Source organism: Mizuhopecten yessoensis, unplaced genomic scaffold (assembly GCF_002113885.1).
Source record: "Mizuhopecten yessoensis strain PY_sf001 unplaced genomic scaffold, ASM211388v2 scaffold7685, whole genome shotgun sequence".
NCBI lineage: Eukaryota > Metazoa > Mollusca > Bivalvia > Pectinida > Pectinidae > Mizuhopecten > Mizuhopecten yessoensis.
The window spans coordinates 248,493-268,079 of record NW_018407171.1 but is presented as its reverse complement, the minus strand read 5'-3'; the positions used below and the strand labels follow the sequence as shown (position 1 = coordinate 268,079).

Below are 19,587 nucleotides of genomic sequence, written 5' to 3'. Positions count from 1 at the left end.
TTTCCACGAATACCTTGGTGTATTAATTTACTCCACAGTTTTCCTCTATTAACAAAATCAAATGCTTTTTTTAAATCTATAAAGCAACAGTAAAGTCTCTCTTTTTTACGCAATTTCTTGTTAATTAATGTTTGTAAAACAAATATGGCGTCAATGGTTGAACTGCCTTTTCTAAAACCAAACTGAGCATCTGTTATTATACAATTTTCTTTTTCCCATGTCATAATTCTATTATTCAAGATTGATGTAAATAATTTACCAAAACAGCTTACAAGTGATATACCACGATAATTATTAGTGTCGTTAATACAGCCTTTCTTAAAAACAGGAACAATACATGCTTGTGACCAAGATTCAGGGAAAAACCCAGATCTAAAAATAGCATTAAACAACCGTTCCAAATATGGCACCAGAATATGCTTTCCTTGAATAAAAATTTCGTTTATGATTAAGTCTTCACTACAACTTTTGTTTGATTTCAGGTTTTCAATGGCTTTAACAATTTCTTTTGTTGTGATATTAGAATCAAGATCTTCATAAACTGACTCTATATTAACATTAGGAACATGTTGGTCAGCGCCATCATTCTCCTTTTGCGCCAGATATTTAAAGTGTCTATAGAAGTCATCTATTGTGAGTGTATTCATAGCTCTGTTCGACTTCCGATTATTAAAGATACTGTAAAATTTTCTTGGATCATTTCTTTTCAAAAGGACCAGCATGTCGCCTTCATATCGTTTATAATCTCTTTTAAGTTTAAACACCAACCTTTTGTAATTACGTTTGGCGGTTATTAATATATTGTAATTTTGATTTGATTTATCCCGGTTAAAATTAATCAACGAATTTCTGTATTCAGTATATAGATCTTTGCACCGAGGAGTTATCCACGGTTTATCTTCAATAACAACAGTTTTAGTGCGGTGATCGCGGGAGTTTCTCAGAGGGGTATCTCTACACTCACTAAAAGGTAATGTACAATCATTTAATATTTTACTTATATTATTCACACATTCATCAACTGCATCTTGGTTATTTAAATCAACATTCAATTGTTCATCAATTAACTCACAGTTCTCACTTAATTTATCTAAAATTAGCATAGTATTCTCGCCTTTCCATTTCACGGGAAATACGATCGTATCCGGAATAGCAGGGAGCCTAGCAAGCTCCGAACGCATAAGGAAGCCAATTAAGGATGTGTGATATTTATGCTAGTTGAAAGCGGACATTAAGGTGCGATGCGTTTTAAAGAAAGCTTCAAGGATGTGACCATTGTGTGATGCGGTCTACTGCGTCACAAGCTGTTACGGTGTTGAAACATGCAGGTTGATTTCAAAGCTAATTTTAAATTACTAAATTTTATATTGTTTTAGTGACTATATGATATGCATCATTGACAGAAGTTTCAATATGAAAATAAAAACTATAGATTATTTATAGTATTGTTACAGCGTATGTTTATATTATATACAGGTTACTGAGACATGTAAGGGTACATTCAATGCAACAATAATCTATAAGATATGTATATTGTACATTTTATCTTATTCATGTTTCCTTTGTATCATCTAAATTTACAGTCATCAACATTTTCTACTTTGCAGCCTTATGTATATTTCATCATTATTGCTTTAAGGGAGAAGGCGAACTTTAAGTTTTATAACTTGTGTCTAATCCCTTTTGTATTTTTTGCAAATAAAATATGTTTAAATCAAATCTCGAGTGTAACCTGAATAGTGCCGACAAATATGTGTGAGCCACCATTTTTCAAGGACATCAGTGAACCCCACAAGCCTGCCAGTTTACTCATACTTTATTGATATTATATATACAACAATGAAGTAAACAAAATATACAAAGCGTTCTCTATAAAACAAGTTGGACAGTTTTACGTGTATTTAATCAGGAGAAAAACCACCAAGATGATTATGCTGGCTTGTCCACAGAGACTAGCAGGGTGAGAAATCGATGATACTCTATGCGACTTGTATTCAAATTCAAAAATGTGTTTGCACATTTGTAACTACTAAGTAGTTTGAAGGCAAAATAGTAAAACACAGTGAAATACATGCATAGACCTGTACATGTAGAAAAGTCGCAAAGTGATTGCTTATATTTCTAATATACATTAACATGAACAAAATTAACATAGCTTCAAATAGAAAATTTGATTTTAACATATTTAGCTGCAAAGTCCATACCTTATACTGTCAGCAAGCCCACTCTCCTCAGTTCTAGAGACTGTTTAATGAATAAGCAAGAGTCCAGTGTAAACTGCGAGTTGTTTGTAGATAATATTGAGGTCAAATACTTGGTATCTAAGGTAACATCATTGTGATTGGGAATGCATTTTTGGATATAATATTTTCTGACAGATTCATTAAGGGAACAGTGAAAAAGGTAGTGTACTTCATTTTCTAACACACCACATTGTTTAGTGTCTCTGGTATCTTGGTATACTTTTGAGACGCCCCATGGCTAGCTCCAGCTTGTGTTCACATAAACGAAATGAAGTAAACATTTTCCTTAAAATTCTACTATTAATGTTAAGGTATTTTTCAGGGGCACACTCCATCTTTAAGTCTTTATACATGAATAATTTATTACTCTCGTTTATTATATGTAACACATTTCATCGGCGTTGTTACATGGAATAAAGATAATTATTACCATAGTATACTAACGTGTTGCTAGCTATCCATATACAAATATCCACGTCCATTTACCGTTTTCAAAATTAATGATTATGATGGATTCGAGGATATGCCCAGTTCTCTGTGAGAATATCCTCACTAACAAGATAAAATCGAGAATGATACTTTTACAGTGTAATGATATACAGGCGTAGTCTTTATGTACATTCTTCTCCTACTTGGATAGTCTCTCCTAGCTACTGGTCACCGTCGGCCCCTACTCGGATAGTCTCTCCTAGCTACTGGTCACCGTCGGCTCTTCTAGCTACTGGTTACCGTCGGGCGTCAAACCGACGGTTTTTGTGTCCACTCACGACCTGTTACCAGGGAGGCGTCCACTTCCTGTGATGGAATGTAAACAATCACTGATGTGTAGGACAACAATGAACAGTTTTATCCTGAGATACAGCGTTAGGCGGCTCCCTGTTAGAACTTTCCGTAACTAATCCATGAAAGATACATATAATCCGTGGAATGGAACATTTTACGTCATTGATAACAAAATCGGCGATCCGGCAATGTACATGGTTTATTGTTACAGAAGAATATTAATGAACATTTGAGAAAACTGTTTACCTGCTTGACAAAATGTCTCATCCTCCTTACTGTAATCGATAGACACAATGGGAACGGTCAACATAGTCTTATTATTGCTATCACAGCATCTATAAGTCTTATTATTGCTATAACAGCATCTATAAGTCTTATTATTGCTATCACAACATCTATAAGTCTTATTATTGCTATCACAGCATCTATACGTCTTATTATTGCTATCATAATATCTATAAGTCTTATTATTGCTAACACAACATCTATAAGTCTTATTATTGCTATCGCAGCATCTATAAGTCTTATTATTGCTATCACAGTATCTATACGTCTTATTATTGCTATCATAATATCTATAAGTCTTATTATTGCTATCACAATATCTATAAGTAGTATTATTGCTATCACAGCATCTATTAGTCTTATTATTGCTAACACAACATCTAAAAGTCTTATTATTGCTAACACAGCATCTATAAGTCTTATTATTGCTATCACAGCATCTATAAGTCTTATTACTGCTATCACAGCATCTATAAGTAGTATTATTGCTATCACAATATCTATAAGTCTTATTATTGCTATCACAGCATCTATTAGTCTTATTATTGCTAACACAACATCTAAAAGTCTTATTATTGCTAACACAGCATCTATAAGTCTTATTATTGCTATCACAACATCTATAAGTCTTATTATTAAAAACAACTTTTGGAATCTCTATACTGTTGAATGACATTCATGACGAGGGAATTAATTGGAATGAAAACAAGATTAACATCAAATGAAATGGGAAAAAAAGACAAATCGCAACTCAGCGTTGTCACAAATTATTCTCTGTTTATAAATTTGAAAAAATATGCATACATTTACATTTGATTTGTTTACAGTTCAGATAGTACATGTATAAATTAAATATTTAGTAAGGATTTCCGTTACTAACCCACGAATTGAATTCTGGTGCTGAACTTTCTAAAACTAGCGTTTATGACTATTAACATATCTACACGATATAACATGTACACCTCATAAATAATATTTTCCTTTTTACAAAATCAGAATTAATAGAATTTTTTCACTAGAAGGTTTGAAATGACATTCTATTTACAGCAATTTATGATCACGTATTTATAACATGTATTCGTTACTTCGATAGTAAAACGGATAACATAATGGAAACATTTGCCTTTACAACTTTTTTCTTTCTATAAAATACGGTATCACAGACAAGTTGGTTTTATCACAATATCTTCGACACCTCCTGTCCGATCCTCTTGTTGACCCTGTCGATCTGCTCTCAGGACATCTCAAGACATTTCGAAGTACATGTAATCCTGGAGGTAAACAAAAGTAACATTAGAATAAGGAATGAGGCAAAATACTACAGCTTCACTCATCAGGGGCCGTATTCACAAACCATTATAATACTCAACTGTGCTCGAACCCAATTCCTGGATCCCATGATATATTAATAAAAATGCCTATGACTTTGGAGAGACGTGAAGCCAAATACCATTTTCGATATTAACATTTGTCATTTTGATCCCGTCACATGATTAAAACAAGAATCTATAAGAAAGTTGGTTGGAGCAAAGAATCCATACCTGAGCACGAAAAGGGTTTCATGAATATGGGTCCAGATAAAAAATAAATGTGTCAAAACGTCAGGTATACAGTTAGTATCACATGCCAGTCAAAACACATCATGAAACTGCACTGTGTCAATACAAAATCATAAAAATACCATTATTTGAAACTAATTTAAAATGCTATAGGCTTGACCCACCTAAACAATACCATAGCTTCATAACTTGTGGAGAAATGATAGCGTCAGTGTATAAGGTGAAAATGCAAAAACATTAACATGGCAAATTGAAATACAATAGCAGGTCAATCATTCAAAAATAAATAGATGCTAGAAATCTAAAATGAGAGCAAACAAAAGTAAAGCACAAGTATTCATTGATCCTGATATCCAGACCACACAATGTCTGTAGCTGTGTCTGCAGACAAACCATCTAATAACCCTCTCTTTGTCTGCGAACACTACCACACTACCTGCTTGCAAAAAGAACTAGGCTTGCTCGATAACCAAGGAAACCATAGCTAACTATACTTTTTCCAAATTTCGAAAGACGAAACACTAGCTTATATGATAAGGGTACGGATCTGCGTCGTTTGTAATGAATTCCGAACTTCACATGAATCTTTATTAAACTGTTTAACGTTAGCTCTACTAGTTGCTTAGTCAAGCGATTGCTACTATTCTTAGCACAAGCACCATCAAATCAGGGTTACAGTCGTATCATGACAATTTGTACACAATGCGTTGAATGAATGGAATGTGGATTTCAAATTCAGACTTTTCGACCCTTTATAATACCATACCAACCAGAAGGACCGTGTTCAATCTCTTAATATGAGAGCTCTCATTCAAAGAATGGTGACGGACGATATAAAAATATGGTTCTAAATTATTTTGGAGCATATTTTGTGAAAAGCACAACAAAGGCCTGTGCGAATGATTGATTTCCTGGTTGAAAATATCTTTTTTGAGTTCGGTAGCAACATTTTATAGCAGACTGTAGGCGTTCCTGTGGGAAATATGGGGAAATACTGTACTCCATTTCTGGCTGATTTGTTGTTGTTTCATATGAATCTGAAATTACTTATTAGATTATCAGCACTGGTAATACAACCCAGCCAATTCCTTCCAGTTCACACTCAGATATATTGACGATGTGCTGTGTTTATTTAAGAAGAAATACATCGACCCCATCGATCACATATACCCTCCTGAGTTTGAAATCATTCGCGTCCGATGATCTTTATTCACAATATTACCAAAAGGACGAAATACAATGACGTCAGTACAGTGCCAAGTACCATAGCAGAACAATAAAATGTGAAAAACTATCATGGCGTATACGCCGAGGGAGTAATTACATATATTTTAAAGAAAAGAGCAAAGAATCATAGCGTTTACAAACATATCAAACTACACTCGTGCCATCACGGAATGATAAATTTCCATAGTGCCATCACGGAATGACAAACTACACTAGTGTCATCACGGAATAATAAACTACACTAGTGTCATCACGAAATGATAAACTACACTAGCGCCATCACGGAATGATAAACTACCATAGTGTCATCACGGAATGACAAACTACACTAGTGTCATCACGGAATAATAAACTACACTAGTGTCATCACGGAAGGATAAACTACACTAGTGTCATCACGGAATGATAAACTACACTAGCACCATCACGGATTGATAAGCTACACTAGCGCCATAACGGAATTATAAACTACACTAGTGCCATCAAGGAATAATAAACTACACTAGTGTCATCACGAAATGATAAACTACACTAGCGCCATCACGTGTCATCACGGAATGATAAACTCCACTAGCCCCATCACGGAATGATAAACTACACTAGCACCATCACGGCATGATAAGCTACACTAGCGCCATAACGGAATTCTAAACTACACTAGTGTCATCACGGAATGATAATCTACACTAGCGCCATCACGGAATAATAAATTTCCATAGTGCCATCACGGAATGAAAAACTACACTAGTGTCATCGCGGAATGATAAAATACTCTAGCGCCATGACGGAATGATAAACTACACTAGTGTCATCAAGGAATGAAAACTTTTACTAATGTCATCACGGAATGACAAACTACCCTAGCGCCATCACGGAATGATAAACTACACTATGATAAACTACACTAGTGCCATCACGGAATGGCAAACTACACTAGCGCAACAACGGAATAATAAACTACACTAGCGCCATCACGGAATTATAAGCTACACTAGCGCCATCACGGAATAATAAACTGACATAGTGCCATCACGGAATGATAAACTACTCTAGCGCCATCACGGAATGATAAACTACACTATGATAAACTACACTAGTGCCATCACGGAATTATAAACTAAACTAGTGTCATCACGTAATGATTAACTACCATAGTGCACTATCATAGTGCCATCACGGAATGATAATCTAACATAGTGCCATCACGGAATGATAAACTAAACTAGTGTCATCACGTAATGATTAACTACCATGTGTCATCACGGAATGATAAACTACACTATGATAAACTACACTAGTGCCATCACAGAATGATAAACTACACTAGTGCCATCACAGAATGATAAACTACACTAGTGCCATCACGGAATAACAAATTACACTAGCGAAATCACGGTATGATAAACTACACTAGCGCCATCATGGAATGATAAACTACACTAGCGCCATCACGGAATGGTAAACTACCATAGTGTCATCACGGAATGATAAACTACACTATGATAAACTACACTAGTGCCATCACGGAATGATAAACTACACTAGTGTCATCAAGGAATGATAAACTATACTAATGTCATCACGGAATGACAAACTACACTAGCGCCATCACGGAATGATAAACTACCCTAGTGCCATCATGGAACGATAAACTACACTAGTGCCATCACGGAATGATAAACTACACTAGTGTCATCACACCATGACGGAATGATAAACTACACTAACGGAATGATAAGCTACACTAGCGCCATAACGGAATTATAAACTACACTAGTGCCATCACGGAATTATAAACTACACCAGCGCCGTCACTGAATTATAAACTACACTAGTGCCATCAAGGAATAATAAACTACACTAGTGTCATCACGGAATGATAAACTACACTAGCACCATGACGGAATGATAAACTACACTAGTGTCAACACGGAATTACCAGCGCCGTCACTGAATTATAAACTACACTAGTGCCATCAAGGAATAATAAACTACACTAGCGTCATCACGGAATGATAAACTACACTAGCACCATGACGGAATGATAAACTACACTAGTGTCATCACGGAATGATAAACTACACTAGTGCCATCACGGAATTATAAACTACACTAGCGCCATCACGGAATGAAAAACTACCATTGTGTCATCACGGAATGACAAACTACACTAGCGCCATCACGGAATGTTAAACTACCATAGTGCCATCACCGAATGACAAACTACACTAGTGTCATCACGGAATGATGAACTACCACAGTGCCATCACGGAATGATAAACTACACTAGTGTCATCACGGAATAATAAACTACACTAGGCGAAATCACGGTATGATAAACTACACTAGCGCCATCACGGAATTATAAATTACACTAGCGCCATTACGGAATGATAAACTACACTAGCGCCATCACGGAATGATAAACTACACTAGCGCCATCACGGAATTATAAGCTACACTAGCGCCATCACGGAATAATAAATTTCCATAGTGCCATCACGGAATGAAAAACTACACTAGTGTCATCGCGGAATGATAAAATACTCTAGCGCCATGACGGAATGATAAACTACACTAGTGTCATCAAGGAATGATAAACTACACTAATGTCATCACGGAATGACAAACTACACTAGCGCCATCACGGAATGTTAAACTACCATAGTGTCGTCACGGAATGACAAACTACACTAGCGCCATAACGGAATGATAAACTACACCAGCGCCATAACGGAATTATAAACTACACTAGTGCCATCACGGAATTATAAACTACACTAGCGCCGTCACTGAATTATAAACTACACTAGTGCCATCAAGGAATTATAAACTACACTAGCGCCATCACGGAATGATAAACTACCATAGTGTCATCACGGAATGACAAACTACACTAGCGCCATCATGGAATGTTAAACTACCAAAGTGCCATCACCGAATGGCAAACTACACTAGTGTCATCACAGAATGATAAACTACCACAGTGCCATCACGGAATGATAAACTACAATAGTGTCATCACGGAATAATAAACTACACTAGCGAAATCACGGTATGATAAACTACACTAGCGCCATCACGGAATGATAAATTACCATAGTGCCATCGCGGAATGATAAACTACACTAGTGCCATCACGGAATAACAAATTACACTAGCGAAATCACGGTATGATAAACTACACTAGCGCCATCACGGAATGATAAATTACCATAGTGCCATCGCAGAATGATAAACTACACTAGCGCCATCACGGAATGACAAACTACACTAGCGCCATCACGGAATGATGAACTACCATAGTGCCATCACGGAATGATAAACTGTACTAGTGTCATCACGGATTGATAAACTACCATAGTGCCATCACGGAATGATAAACTATCATAGTGTCATCACGGAATGATAAACTACACTAGTGCCATCACGGAATGATAAACTAAACTAGTGTCATCACGTAATGATTAACTACCATAGTGCCATCACGGAATGATAAACTACATTAGTGTCATCACGGAATAATAAACTACCATAGTGCCATCACGGAATGATAAACTACACTAGTGCCATCACAGAATGATAAACTACACTAGTGCCATTACGAAATGATAAACTACACTAGTGCCATCACAGAGTGATAAACTACACTAGTGCCATCACGGAATTATAAACTACACTAGCGCCATCACGGAATGATAACCTCCCCTAGCGCCAATACGGAATGATAAACTACACTCGCGCCATCACGGAATGATAAACTACACTAGCGCCAATACGGAATGATAAACTACACTCGCGCCATCACGGAATGATAAACTACACTAGTGCCATCACAGAGTGATAAACTACACTAGTGCCATCACGGAATGATAAATTTCCATAGTGCCATCACGGAATGAAAAACTACACTAGTGTCATCGCGGAATGATAAAATACTCTAGCGCAATCACGGAATGATAAACTACACTAGTGCCATCACAGAATGATAAACTACACTCGCGCCATCACGGAATGATAACCTCCCCTAGCGCCAATACGGAATGATAAACTACACTAGAGCCATCACGGAATGATAAACTACACTAGCGCCATCACGGAATGATAAACTACACTAGCGCCAATACGGAATGATAAACTACACTCGCGCCATCACGGAATGATAAACTACACTAGCGCCATCACGGAATGATAAACTACACTAGCGCCATCACGGAATTATAAACTACACTAGCGCCATCACGGAATTATAAACTACACTAGCGCCATCACGGAATGATAAATTTCCATAGTGCCATCACGGAATGAAAAACTACACTAGTGTCATCGCGGAATGATAAAATACTCTAGCGCAATCACGGAATTATAAACTACACTAGCGCTATCACGGAATGATAAACTACACTAGTGTCAACACGGAATTATAAACTATACACTAGCGCAACCACGGAATAATAAATTACCATAGCGTTAACTCATAACAATAACATCAGATAAGGACATAATATACAAACAATCGACTAGAAACAGAGCCAAAATATCCGTGATAACGGAACTCAGTATAACGTTGTATTATATGAAACAGTAACATGAATCATAAAAATGATCGTTCTTTAGGTTCATAGTAGACGATATTTTAATTTCCCTAGTTTTAACATAGTGGTAGTATAATGTATACATACCATGAGGAATGCCGCTCCAACCACCAACATTTTCTCTATGGGGTCCATCTTTTCCGGAACTGGAACAATATAATAACATTTAGACAGTCACTTAAATCAATAGAAAGCATGAAAGTAAATTAACAGGAATGCTAAGGTACAAATGACAGCTGGTAGATATAATAAAATGTTTCCAAACAATTTAAATGGTTTGCATAATAATTCATTAATGAGTCCAATCTCTGGTAATGAATACAGATTTTGTGTATTAAGTTTACTTATTTCGTTGACCTGGTGATTTTTATAATAATAACATTCAACGACGAGCAAAGCTAACAACATACATTGCATGTATATTTCTGACACCATATAGGTGTATATTTCTGACACCATATACGTGTATATTTCTGACACATATACGTGTATATTTCTGACACCATATACGTGTATATTTCTGACACCAAATACGTGTATATTTCTGACACCATACGTGTATATTTCTGACACCATATACGTGTATATTTCTGACACCATATACGTGTATATTTCTGACACCATATACGTGTATATTTCTGACACCATATACGTGTATATTTCTGACACCATATACGTGTATATTTCTGACACCATATACGTGTATATTTCTGACACCATATACGTGTATATTTCTGACACCATATACGTGTATATTTCTGACACCATATACGTGTATATTTCTGACACCATATACGTGTATATTTCTGACACCATATACGTGTATATTTCTGACACCATATACGTGTATATTTCTGACACCATATACGTGTATATTTCTGACACCATATACGTGTATATTTCTGACACCATATACGTGTATATTTCTGACACCATATACGTGTATATTTCTGACACCATATACGTGTATATTTCTGACACCATATACGTGTATATTTCTGACACCATATACGTGTATATTTCTGACACCATATACGTGTATATTTCTGACACCATATACGTGTATATTTCTGACACCATATACGTGTATATTTCTGACACCATATACGTGTATATTTCTGACACCATATACGTGTATATTTCTGACACCATATAGGTGTATATTTCTGACACCATATACGTGTATATTTCTGACACATATACGTGTATATTTCTGACACCATATACATGTATATTTCTGACACCATATATATGTGTATATTTCTGACACCATATACGTGTATATTTCTGACACCATGTACGTATACCTTTCTGACACCATATACGTGTATATTTCTGACAACATATACGTGTATATTTCTGACACCATATACGTGACTGAGACCATATACGTGACTGACACCATATACGTGTATGGTGTCAGTCACGTATATGGTGTCAGTCACGTATATGGTGTCAGAAATATACACGTAAATGTGTCAGAAATATACACGTATATGGTGTCAGAAAAATACATATATATGGTGTCAGAAATATACATATATATGGAGTCAGAAATATACACGTATATGGTGTCAGAAATATACACATATATATGTATATTTCTGACACCATATACGTGTATATTTCTGACACCATATACGTGTATTTTTCTGACACCATATACGTGTATATTTCTGACACCATGTACGTGTACCTTTCTGACACCATATACGTGTATATTTCTGACACCATATACGTGTATTTTTCTGACCCCATATACGTGTATATTTCTGACCCCATATACGTGTATTTTTCTGACACCATATACGTGTATATTTCTGACACCATATACGTGAATATTTCTGACACCATATACATGTAGTTATGATGCTAATAAATCAAAACATGGTAAACAATAAACTCTAGCTTCAATCACCAACATGACAACAGTGGACGTGACTTACAGTTGACGTGACCTACAGTGGACGTGACCTACAGTGGACGTGACCTAAAGTGGTCACTACAGTGGACGTGACCTACAGTGGTCACAACAGCGGACGTGACCTACAGTGGTCACTACAGTGGACATGACCTACAGCGGACGTGACCTACAGTGGTCACTAAAGTGGACGTGACCTACAGTGGTCACAACAGCGGACGTGACCTACAGTGGGCACTACAGTGGAAGTGACCTACAGTGGTCACTACAGTGGACGTGACCTACAGCGGCCGTGACCTACAGTGGTCACTAAAGTGGACGTGACCTACAGTGGTCACAACAGCCGACGTGACCTACAGTGGTCACTACAGTGGACGTGGCCTACAGTGGTCACAACAGCGGACGTGACCTACAGTGGTCCCTACAGTGGACGGGACCTACAGTGGTCACTACAGTGGACGTGACCTACATTGGACGTGACCTACAGTGGACGTGACCTACAGTTGTCACTACAGTGGACGTGACCTACAGTGGACGTGACTTACAGTGGACGTGACCTACAGTGGACGTGACCTACAGCGGACGTGACCTACAGTGGTCACTAAAGTGGCCGTGACCTACAGTGGTCACAACAGCGGACGTGACCTACAGTGGGCACTACAGTGGACGTGACCTACAGTGGACGTGACCTACAGGGGTCACTACAGTGGACGTGACCTACAGTGGTCAATACAGTGGACGTGACCTACAGTGGTCACTACAGTGGACATGAACTACAGCGGACGTGACCTACAGTGGTCACTAAAGTGGAGGTGACCTACAGTGGTCACAACAGCGGACGTGACCTCCAGTGGTCACTACAGTGGACATGACCTACAGCGGACGTGACCTACAGTGGTCACTAAAGTGGCCGTGACCTACAGTGGTCACAACAGCGGACGTGACCTACAGTGGTAACTACAGTGGACATGACCTACAGCGGACGTGACCTACAGTGGTCACTACAGTGGACGTGACCTACAGCGGACGTGACCTACAGTGGATGTCGAAGTACTCGTGGTCCATGTTGATCCCGTCGTCCCGGTTACCCTCCCACTTCTTGTTGATGTGGCCGATAATCTCCTCCCCCGTCTTGTCAATTATCTGTCACAGAGGAACGCACATCAAGTATTCGATATATAATTTAATGTGTAATATCAATAGCTATATATGTAGCAAATATATCGATATTAGTTTACTTATTGACGATTCTGATTTTTGTTAAACGTATTAAACAGGCAAAGTTTTCAAATTCAAGATCAATTTCATCACATTACCTTAAGAATTTAGAACACAATATGGCTTGAAATTCGATACGAAAGAAAATTCACCATTAACAACCAGATGAAATGGACAAGAAATCAGTTATTAGAGAAAGATATGTGTTTCCTGTACTACGTGTTGTTAACATTTCAATGATGTGATTGGATGGCAGTAAGACTTAGATACCATGAACGTTTATATGATCATGTAGGCATTGAAATCAGTTATGATTAAGAACGGTATATTTCTTTAGAGTATATTGGAGTTCCTCCGATAGACAACTCTGATTACAGAATTAATTGAGGAAAAAGATTCATGTATCTATTGAAAAAGTCCTTTTAGTTTGAACAGACGCAGGAGTAGTAAATCAACTTTGTGTGTAATAGCACATTGGCGTCATATGTACGTATACAGAAAACATTGTATTTGACAAACTCGTTTGATGTATCGAGCATGCTCATTAACTAGGAGCTATGTATTCCCTGTGTTTGTAGTATATGACTATCTATCTGACTGTGTGTGGCAGTAAATGTTCTCGTGTTGCAGCACGTGGATGTGGGAGGCTCTTACCTCTAGTGTGGACTCGGCGGCACATCGACACGAACAAGCGGGGCCCACAATCTTCGCCACCATTGCTCCTTCGCTATCCACGATATCAAACCGACTGCCACACAAACTGTACCTATCAACATCGGAACAATGTACAAGGTTGGGAACATCATCACAATATTTAAGTATCATAGCAATAGTAACGTATGAAAGACATTCTGTACAGTCCATACAACGCAAAGAAGTAGATTTCCTGAACGTATGTGACGGCGAATTGAAAATCCAACAATACCGTTTGTGGGGCTGACCAATCAGTACACCTAGGTATGCTATAGTGTATGTAACTTCATTTGCAGGAATTTATCTTACATATCCAAGCATCCGGATGAGATAGTCTAACACCGTGTAATATATACAAATACTCGATATTAATTGACAATTTCAAGCGTCCGGCCGAGGCTGTCAATACTCACCTTTGTTTCACAAATCCAAGTGTCAAGTTGAGGTAGTCTCTGCTGATACTTTCTGGTGTGTAATGGACTAAGCGTTTGGCTTAAGTAGTATATTTCCTTCTGATATAGTATACTTACTGCTGTTTGATGGAACCAAGCGTCCTATTGAGGCAGTCCACGACGTACACTTTGTTGTTACAAAACATGCAGTCCAGACAGCAGCAGCAGTCACAGCGACACGACTTCCGGTGCAACGTGAATACAAGATCATCGCTAGGAGTATAGAAGTCTAGTTTAAACTGACGCTGGGGCCCACAGCACCATCGACAGCAACAGCTCGACGCTGTGGAAGCAAACAGTGAAAGAGTCAGTGGGGAGGACATGGACAAAGGAGGAGTAATGCATGTACTGTTCTTGTCATTAGGGAGGAGGGAAACGGGAGGAGGAAAACGGGAGGAGGGAAACGGGAGGAGGGAAACGGGAGGAGGGAAACGGGAGGAGGGAAACGGGAGGAGGGAAACGGGAGGAGGGAAACGGGAGGAGGGAAACGGGAGGAGGGAAACGGGAGGAGGGAAACGGGAGGAGGGAAACGGGAGGAGGGAAACGGGAGGAGGGAAACGGGAGGAGGGAAACGGGAGGAGGGAAACGGGAGGAGGGAAACGGGAGGAGGGAAACGGGAGGAGGGAAACGGGAGGAGGGAAACGGGAGGAGGGAAACGGGAGGAGGGAAACGGGAGGAGGGAAACGGGAGGAGGGAAACGGGAGGAGGGAAACGGGAGGAGGGAAACGGGAGGAGGGAAACGGGAGGAGGGAAACGGGAGGAGGGAAACGGGAGGAGGGAAACGGGAGGAGGGAAACGGGAGGAGGGAAACGGGAGGAGGGAAACGGGAGGAGGGAAACGGGAGGAGGGAAACGGGAGGAGGGAAACGGGAGGAGGGAAACGGGAGGAGGGAAACGGGAGGAGGGAAACGGGAGGAGGGAAACGGGAGGAGGGAAACGGGAGGAGGGAAACGGGAGGAGGGAAACGGGAGGAGGGAAACGGGAGGAGGGAAACGGGAGGAGGGAAACGGGAGGAGGGAAACGGGAGGAGGAAAACGGGAGGAGGGAAACGGGAGGAGGGAAACGGGAGGAGGGAAACGGGAGGGGGGAAACGGGAGGAGGGAAACGGGAGGAGGCGGGGGTAATGTTGAGATTAATTAAGGACAACAATAAGAACGTCAGTGGGAAAGGTCGTGTGCAATAGGGACATTGTGCCCTTGCTGATGTGGACATCACTAGCATTATGTGATGGCACGATGGTGATACATACCTTCAATGACGTAGAAGAGCTCGTCCTCTGTCTCGTCCCATATTTTGTACGTGTTAGAGGACCCACAACCGCCTGAAATAAAGTTAACCAACATTGAATATAACGCAACGTTAAAATGAATAAATCTGCAACACAATGCCGATACAAACCAATTCCGGAAGGAACCAATCTAGGTAAGATAATCCGTCACAAGCGAATCTTAAACACAGTGCATCATGGTGACCGTTAAATGGTTCAGTGCTGCTTCAGTCAAACTGATACATCTACTCAGAATGCAGCCAATCTTAAGTCTAAAGCCTGTTAAATCAACCGGACACGTCACTCAGAGGAGGTGGATGTTTTACTACCAAAAACAGGAAATTCAAAAATCGTGACATATGGTTTTGTTGTTTGGTGAAGTAAGTGAGATGACTTTAATGTGACACTCTAGGTAAATGTTAAAATGTGATGTTGCAAATGGAGTAATTAAACTTATATGAAACGTAGGTTGTTCTTAGCGTTCTTGTTATATACAATCGCAAAAAATCGTGAATATATATAGCATGCTCAGTGTATTTGTTGCTGTTTGATAAATAAGATCATGTCTGTTAATAAGTTGTTGGAATCAGCGTTTGCCGATTTGGGACAAACAAGATGCATACATAAATCCTTTGAGAAAATACTGACGTCATATGTGAGGAATGGCGGTTTACAGAAAAACATTGAGATGTCAACAGTTTCAACAGAAGTGATCTTACATAAAGAGGCCGATTCAAAGTTAACGTTAGACTTTAACATACACATTTGATTGATACCGGTACATGGATGATACAGAACCACACAATGTTTGCATGCCGTTGTGTCACGTGATAAGTTTAGACAACCCGTTACGTGACGTGATAAGTTTAAGCAACCCGTTACGTGACGTGATAAGTTTAGACAACCCGTTACGTGACGTGATAAGTTTAGACAACCCGTTACGTGACGTGATAAGTTTAGGCAACCCGTTACGTGACGTGATAAGTTTAGACAACCCGTTACGTGACGTGGTAAGTTTAGACAGCCCGTTACGTGACGTGATAAGTTTAGACAACCCGGTATGTGACGTGGTAAGTTTAGACAACCCGGTATGTGACGTGGTAAGTTTAGATAACCCGTGATGTAACGTGGTAAGTTTAGACAACCCGTTATGTGACGTGGTAAGTTTAGACAGCCCGTTACGTGACGTGATAAGTTTAGACAACCCGTTACGTGACGTTGTAAGTTAAGACAGCCCGTTATGTGACGTGGTAAGTTTAGACAACCCGTTATGTGACGTGGTAAGTTTAGACAACACGTTATGTGACGTGGTAAGTTTAGACAACCCGTTATATGACGTGGTATGTTTAGACAGCCCGTTATGTGACTTGGTAAGTTTAGACAACCCGTTATGTGACGTGGTTAGTTTAGACAACCTGTTGTGTGACGTGGTAAGTTTAAACAACACGTTATGTGACGTAGTAAGCTTAGACAACCCGTTATGCGACTTGGTTAGCTTAGACAACCCGTTATGCGACTTAGTAAGTTTAGACAACCCGTTATATGACGTGGTAAGTTTAGACAGCTCGTTACGTGACGTGGTAAGTTTAGACAGCCCGTTTTGTGACGTGGTAAGTTTAGACAGCCCGTTACGCAACATGGTAAGTTAAGACAACCCGTTTCGTGACGTGATAAGTTTAGACAACCCGTTGTGTGACGAGGTTAGTTTAGACAACCAGTTTTTGACTTTGTTAGTTTAGACAACCCATTATGCGACTTGGTTAGCTTAGACAACCTGTTGTGTGACGTGGTTAGTTTAGACAACCTGTTGTGTGACGTGGTTAGTTTAGACAACCCGTTATTGACTTGGTAAGTTTAGACAATCCGTTGTTTGACGTGGTAAGTTTAGACAAAGCTTCAGTTGTATAAGTGCCTCACAATAGACTGTTGTTTGATACGGTTAACACCATTGTCCACCGACATCTTTACAGTGGATCGTTTTGCACTTTTAATGTAGATATTGTTATATAAAATTTGTACGCAAGAGACTTTTTTATTGATTTTTGTAGCTGAAGTTTTTTTTCTGCCACGGTTTACATTATTATTATACGCCCGTCAAATTTGACAGAAGTATTATGGTATGGAGTTGTCCGTCCGTCCATCCGGCGTAAACCTTTGTTTGTCCGGCATAATCATGATATGTTGTTGTGCCCTTTGTTTGTTTCAGTATCTATTTTTTATCCGGCAATCTCCTCCTACATTTTTTGACGGATATCGTTGATACTTGGTATACATTATAATCATGATATGAGGTTGTGTCTCCCTTAAAAGAATTTTGATTCGACAATTTTTCCAAAAGTTATTGCCCTTTGTTCAATTCAGTATTTGATTTTTTGTCCGGAGATTTTCTCCTACATGTTTTATAGCAATTCAGCTAACAACTCTTAGAATGATGCAGATCTTATTTCAATGTAAGAAAGTATATAACACTATATGGCATTCGACGGGCGTCTATTGGTCCGCCCCGCGGTACTCTTGTTTTTAGAATAATGTTCAGAGTGTATATATATATTGTAGCTAGAAGTGATAAATGTGTAACGTTACTTGTGTTTGTATCTACCTTTTCATTTTTTGGTATTTTTACACATATGTCTGAACACTACAGACAAGAATTCAGAATCTTTGTGCCACTGATTATGGTGCAGTATTGTACATAGGTATGCTTCGTTTGATTCTCGGCATCGATATAAATAGGTTATTTCTTACTTTGTGTTTCTGGTGATAATTCTACTCCTTGGGAGTTAGGGGGTATGGGGTTTTGACAATCATAATCTTCCTTAACCTAGATACGTAAATCTGTTTTAGAATCAAAATAGGATAATAAAGTACATTCACAAACTCAAGTGTGCCTCGCGTGAACTCCATACTTAACTTCACCATACTCTTCAATACTATTTGACAAAGTATATTCCAATGAAATACCGGATCTGTTTATCTAAACTTCGTCTTTCTGCACATAATTTAGCTATTGAGACTGGCAGATACAATAACATAACGAGAGAACAAAGACACTGTATGAGCTGCATTTCAGATATTGAAGACGAATATCATTTTATTTTAATATGTAACAATTTTCATATTCTGAGAGTAAAATACATAAAACCATATTACTGGCGAAATCCTTCAATGTTTAAACTTGTACAGTTACTAAGTGCTGATAATATCAGCGTTATTCGTAAACTTGCTAGATACATTTTTGAGGCAAATAAGGCACGAGTGACGTAAACATGCACATCAATATAATTTATATAAATGTCTATTTATGTATTATTGACATTTGTATCGTTACGGATTACATGTTGTTGT

The 19,587-nt window shown here is 38.7% G+C and overlaps 3 protein-coding genes across 3 annotated transcripts in view; 1 reads left to right on the top strand and 2 right to left on the bottom strand.

The window, feature by feature from the left end:
- Window positions 1–2,981: 2,981 nt before the first annotated feature.
- Window positions 2,982–15,299, bottom strand: LOC110454134 (phospholipid scramblase 3-like). Its single transcript, XM_021503510.1, has 5 exons — window positions 15,055–15,299; window positions 14,486–14,597; window positions 13,651–13,756; window positions 10,780–10,838; window positions 2,982–3,038 (listed from the first exon to the last, which is right to left on the bottom strand). Exons 1-5 carry the CDS (start codon window positions 15,297–15,299, stop codon window positions 2,982–2,984), a joined length of 579 nt encoding a protein of 192 aa, XP_021359185.1.
- Window positions 15,298–16,158, top strand: LOC110454133 (eukaryotic translation initiation factor 3 subunit A-like). Its single transcript, XM_021503509.1, has one exon. The coding sequence runs from the start codon at window positions 15,298–15,300 to the stop codon at window positions 16,156–16,158; it is 861 nt and encodes a 286-aa protein (XP_021359184.1).
- A 37-nt stretch (window positions 16,159–16,195) lies between these two features.
- Window positions 16,196–19,587, bottom strand: part of LOC110454132 — a 4,268-nt gene continuing 876 nt past the window's right edge. The window contains exon 2 of the mRNA XM_021503508.1: window positions 16,196–16,296. Within this exon, the coding sequence (XP_021359183.1) occupies window positions 16,196–16,296 (101 nt within the window). The remainder of the gene's footprint in view (window positions 16,297–19,587) is intronic.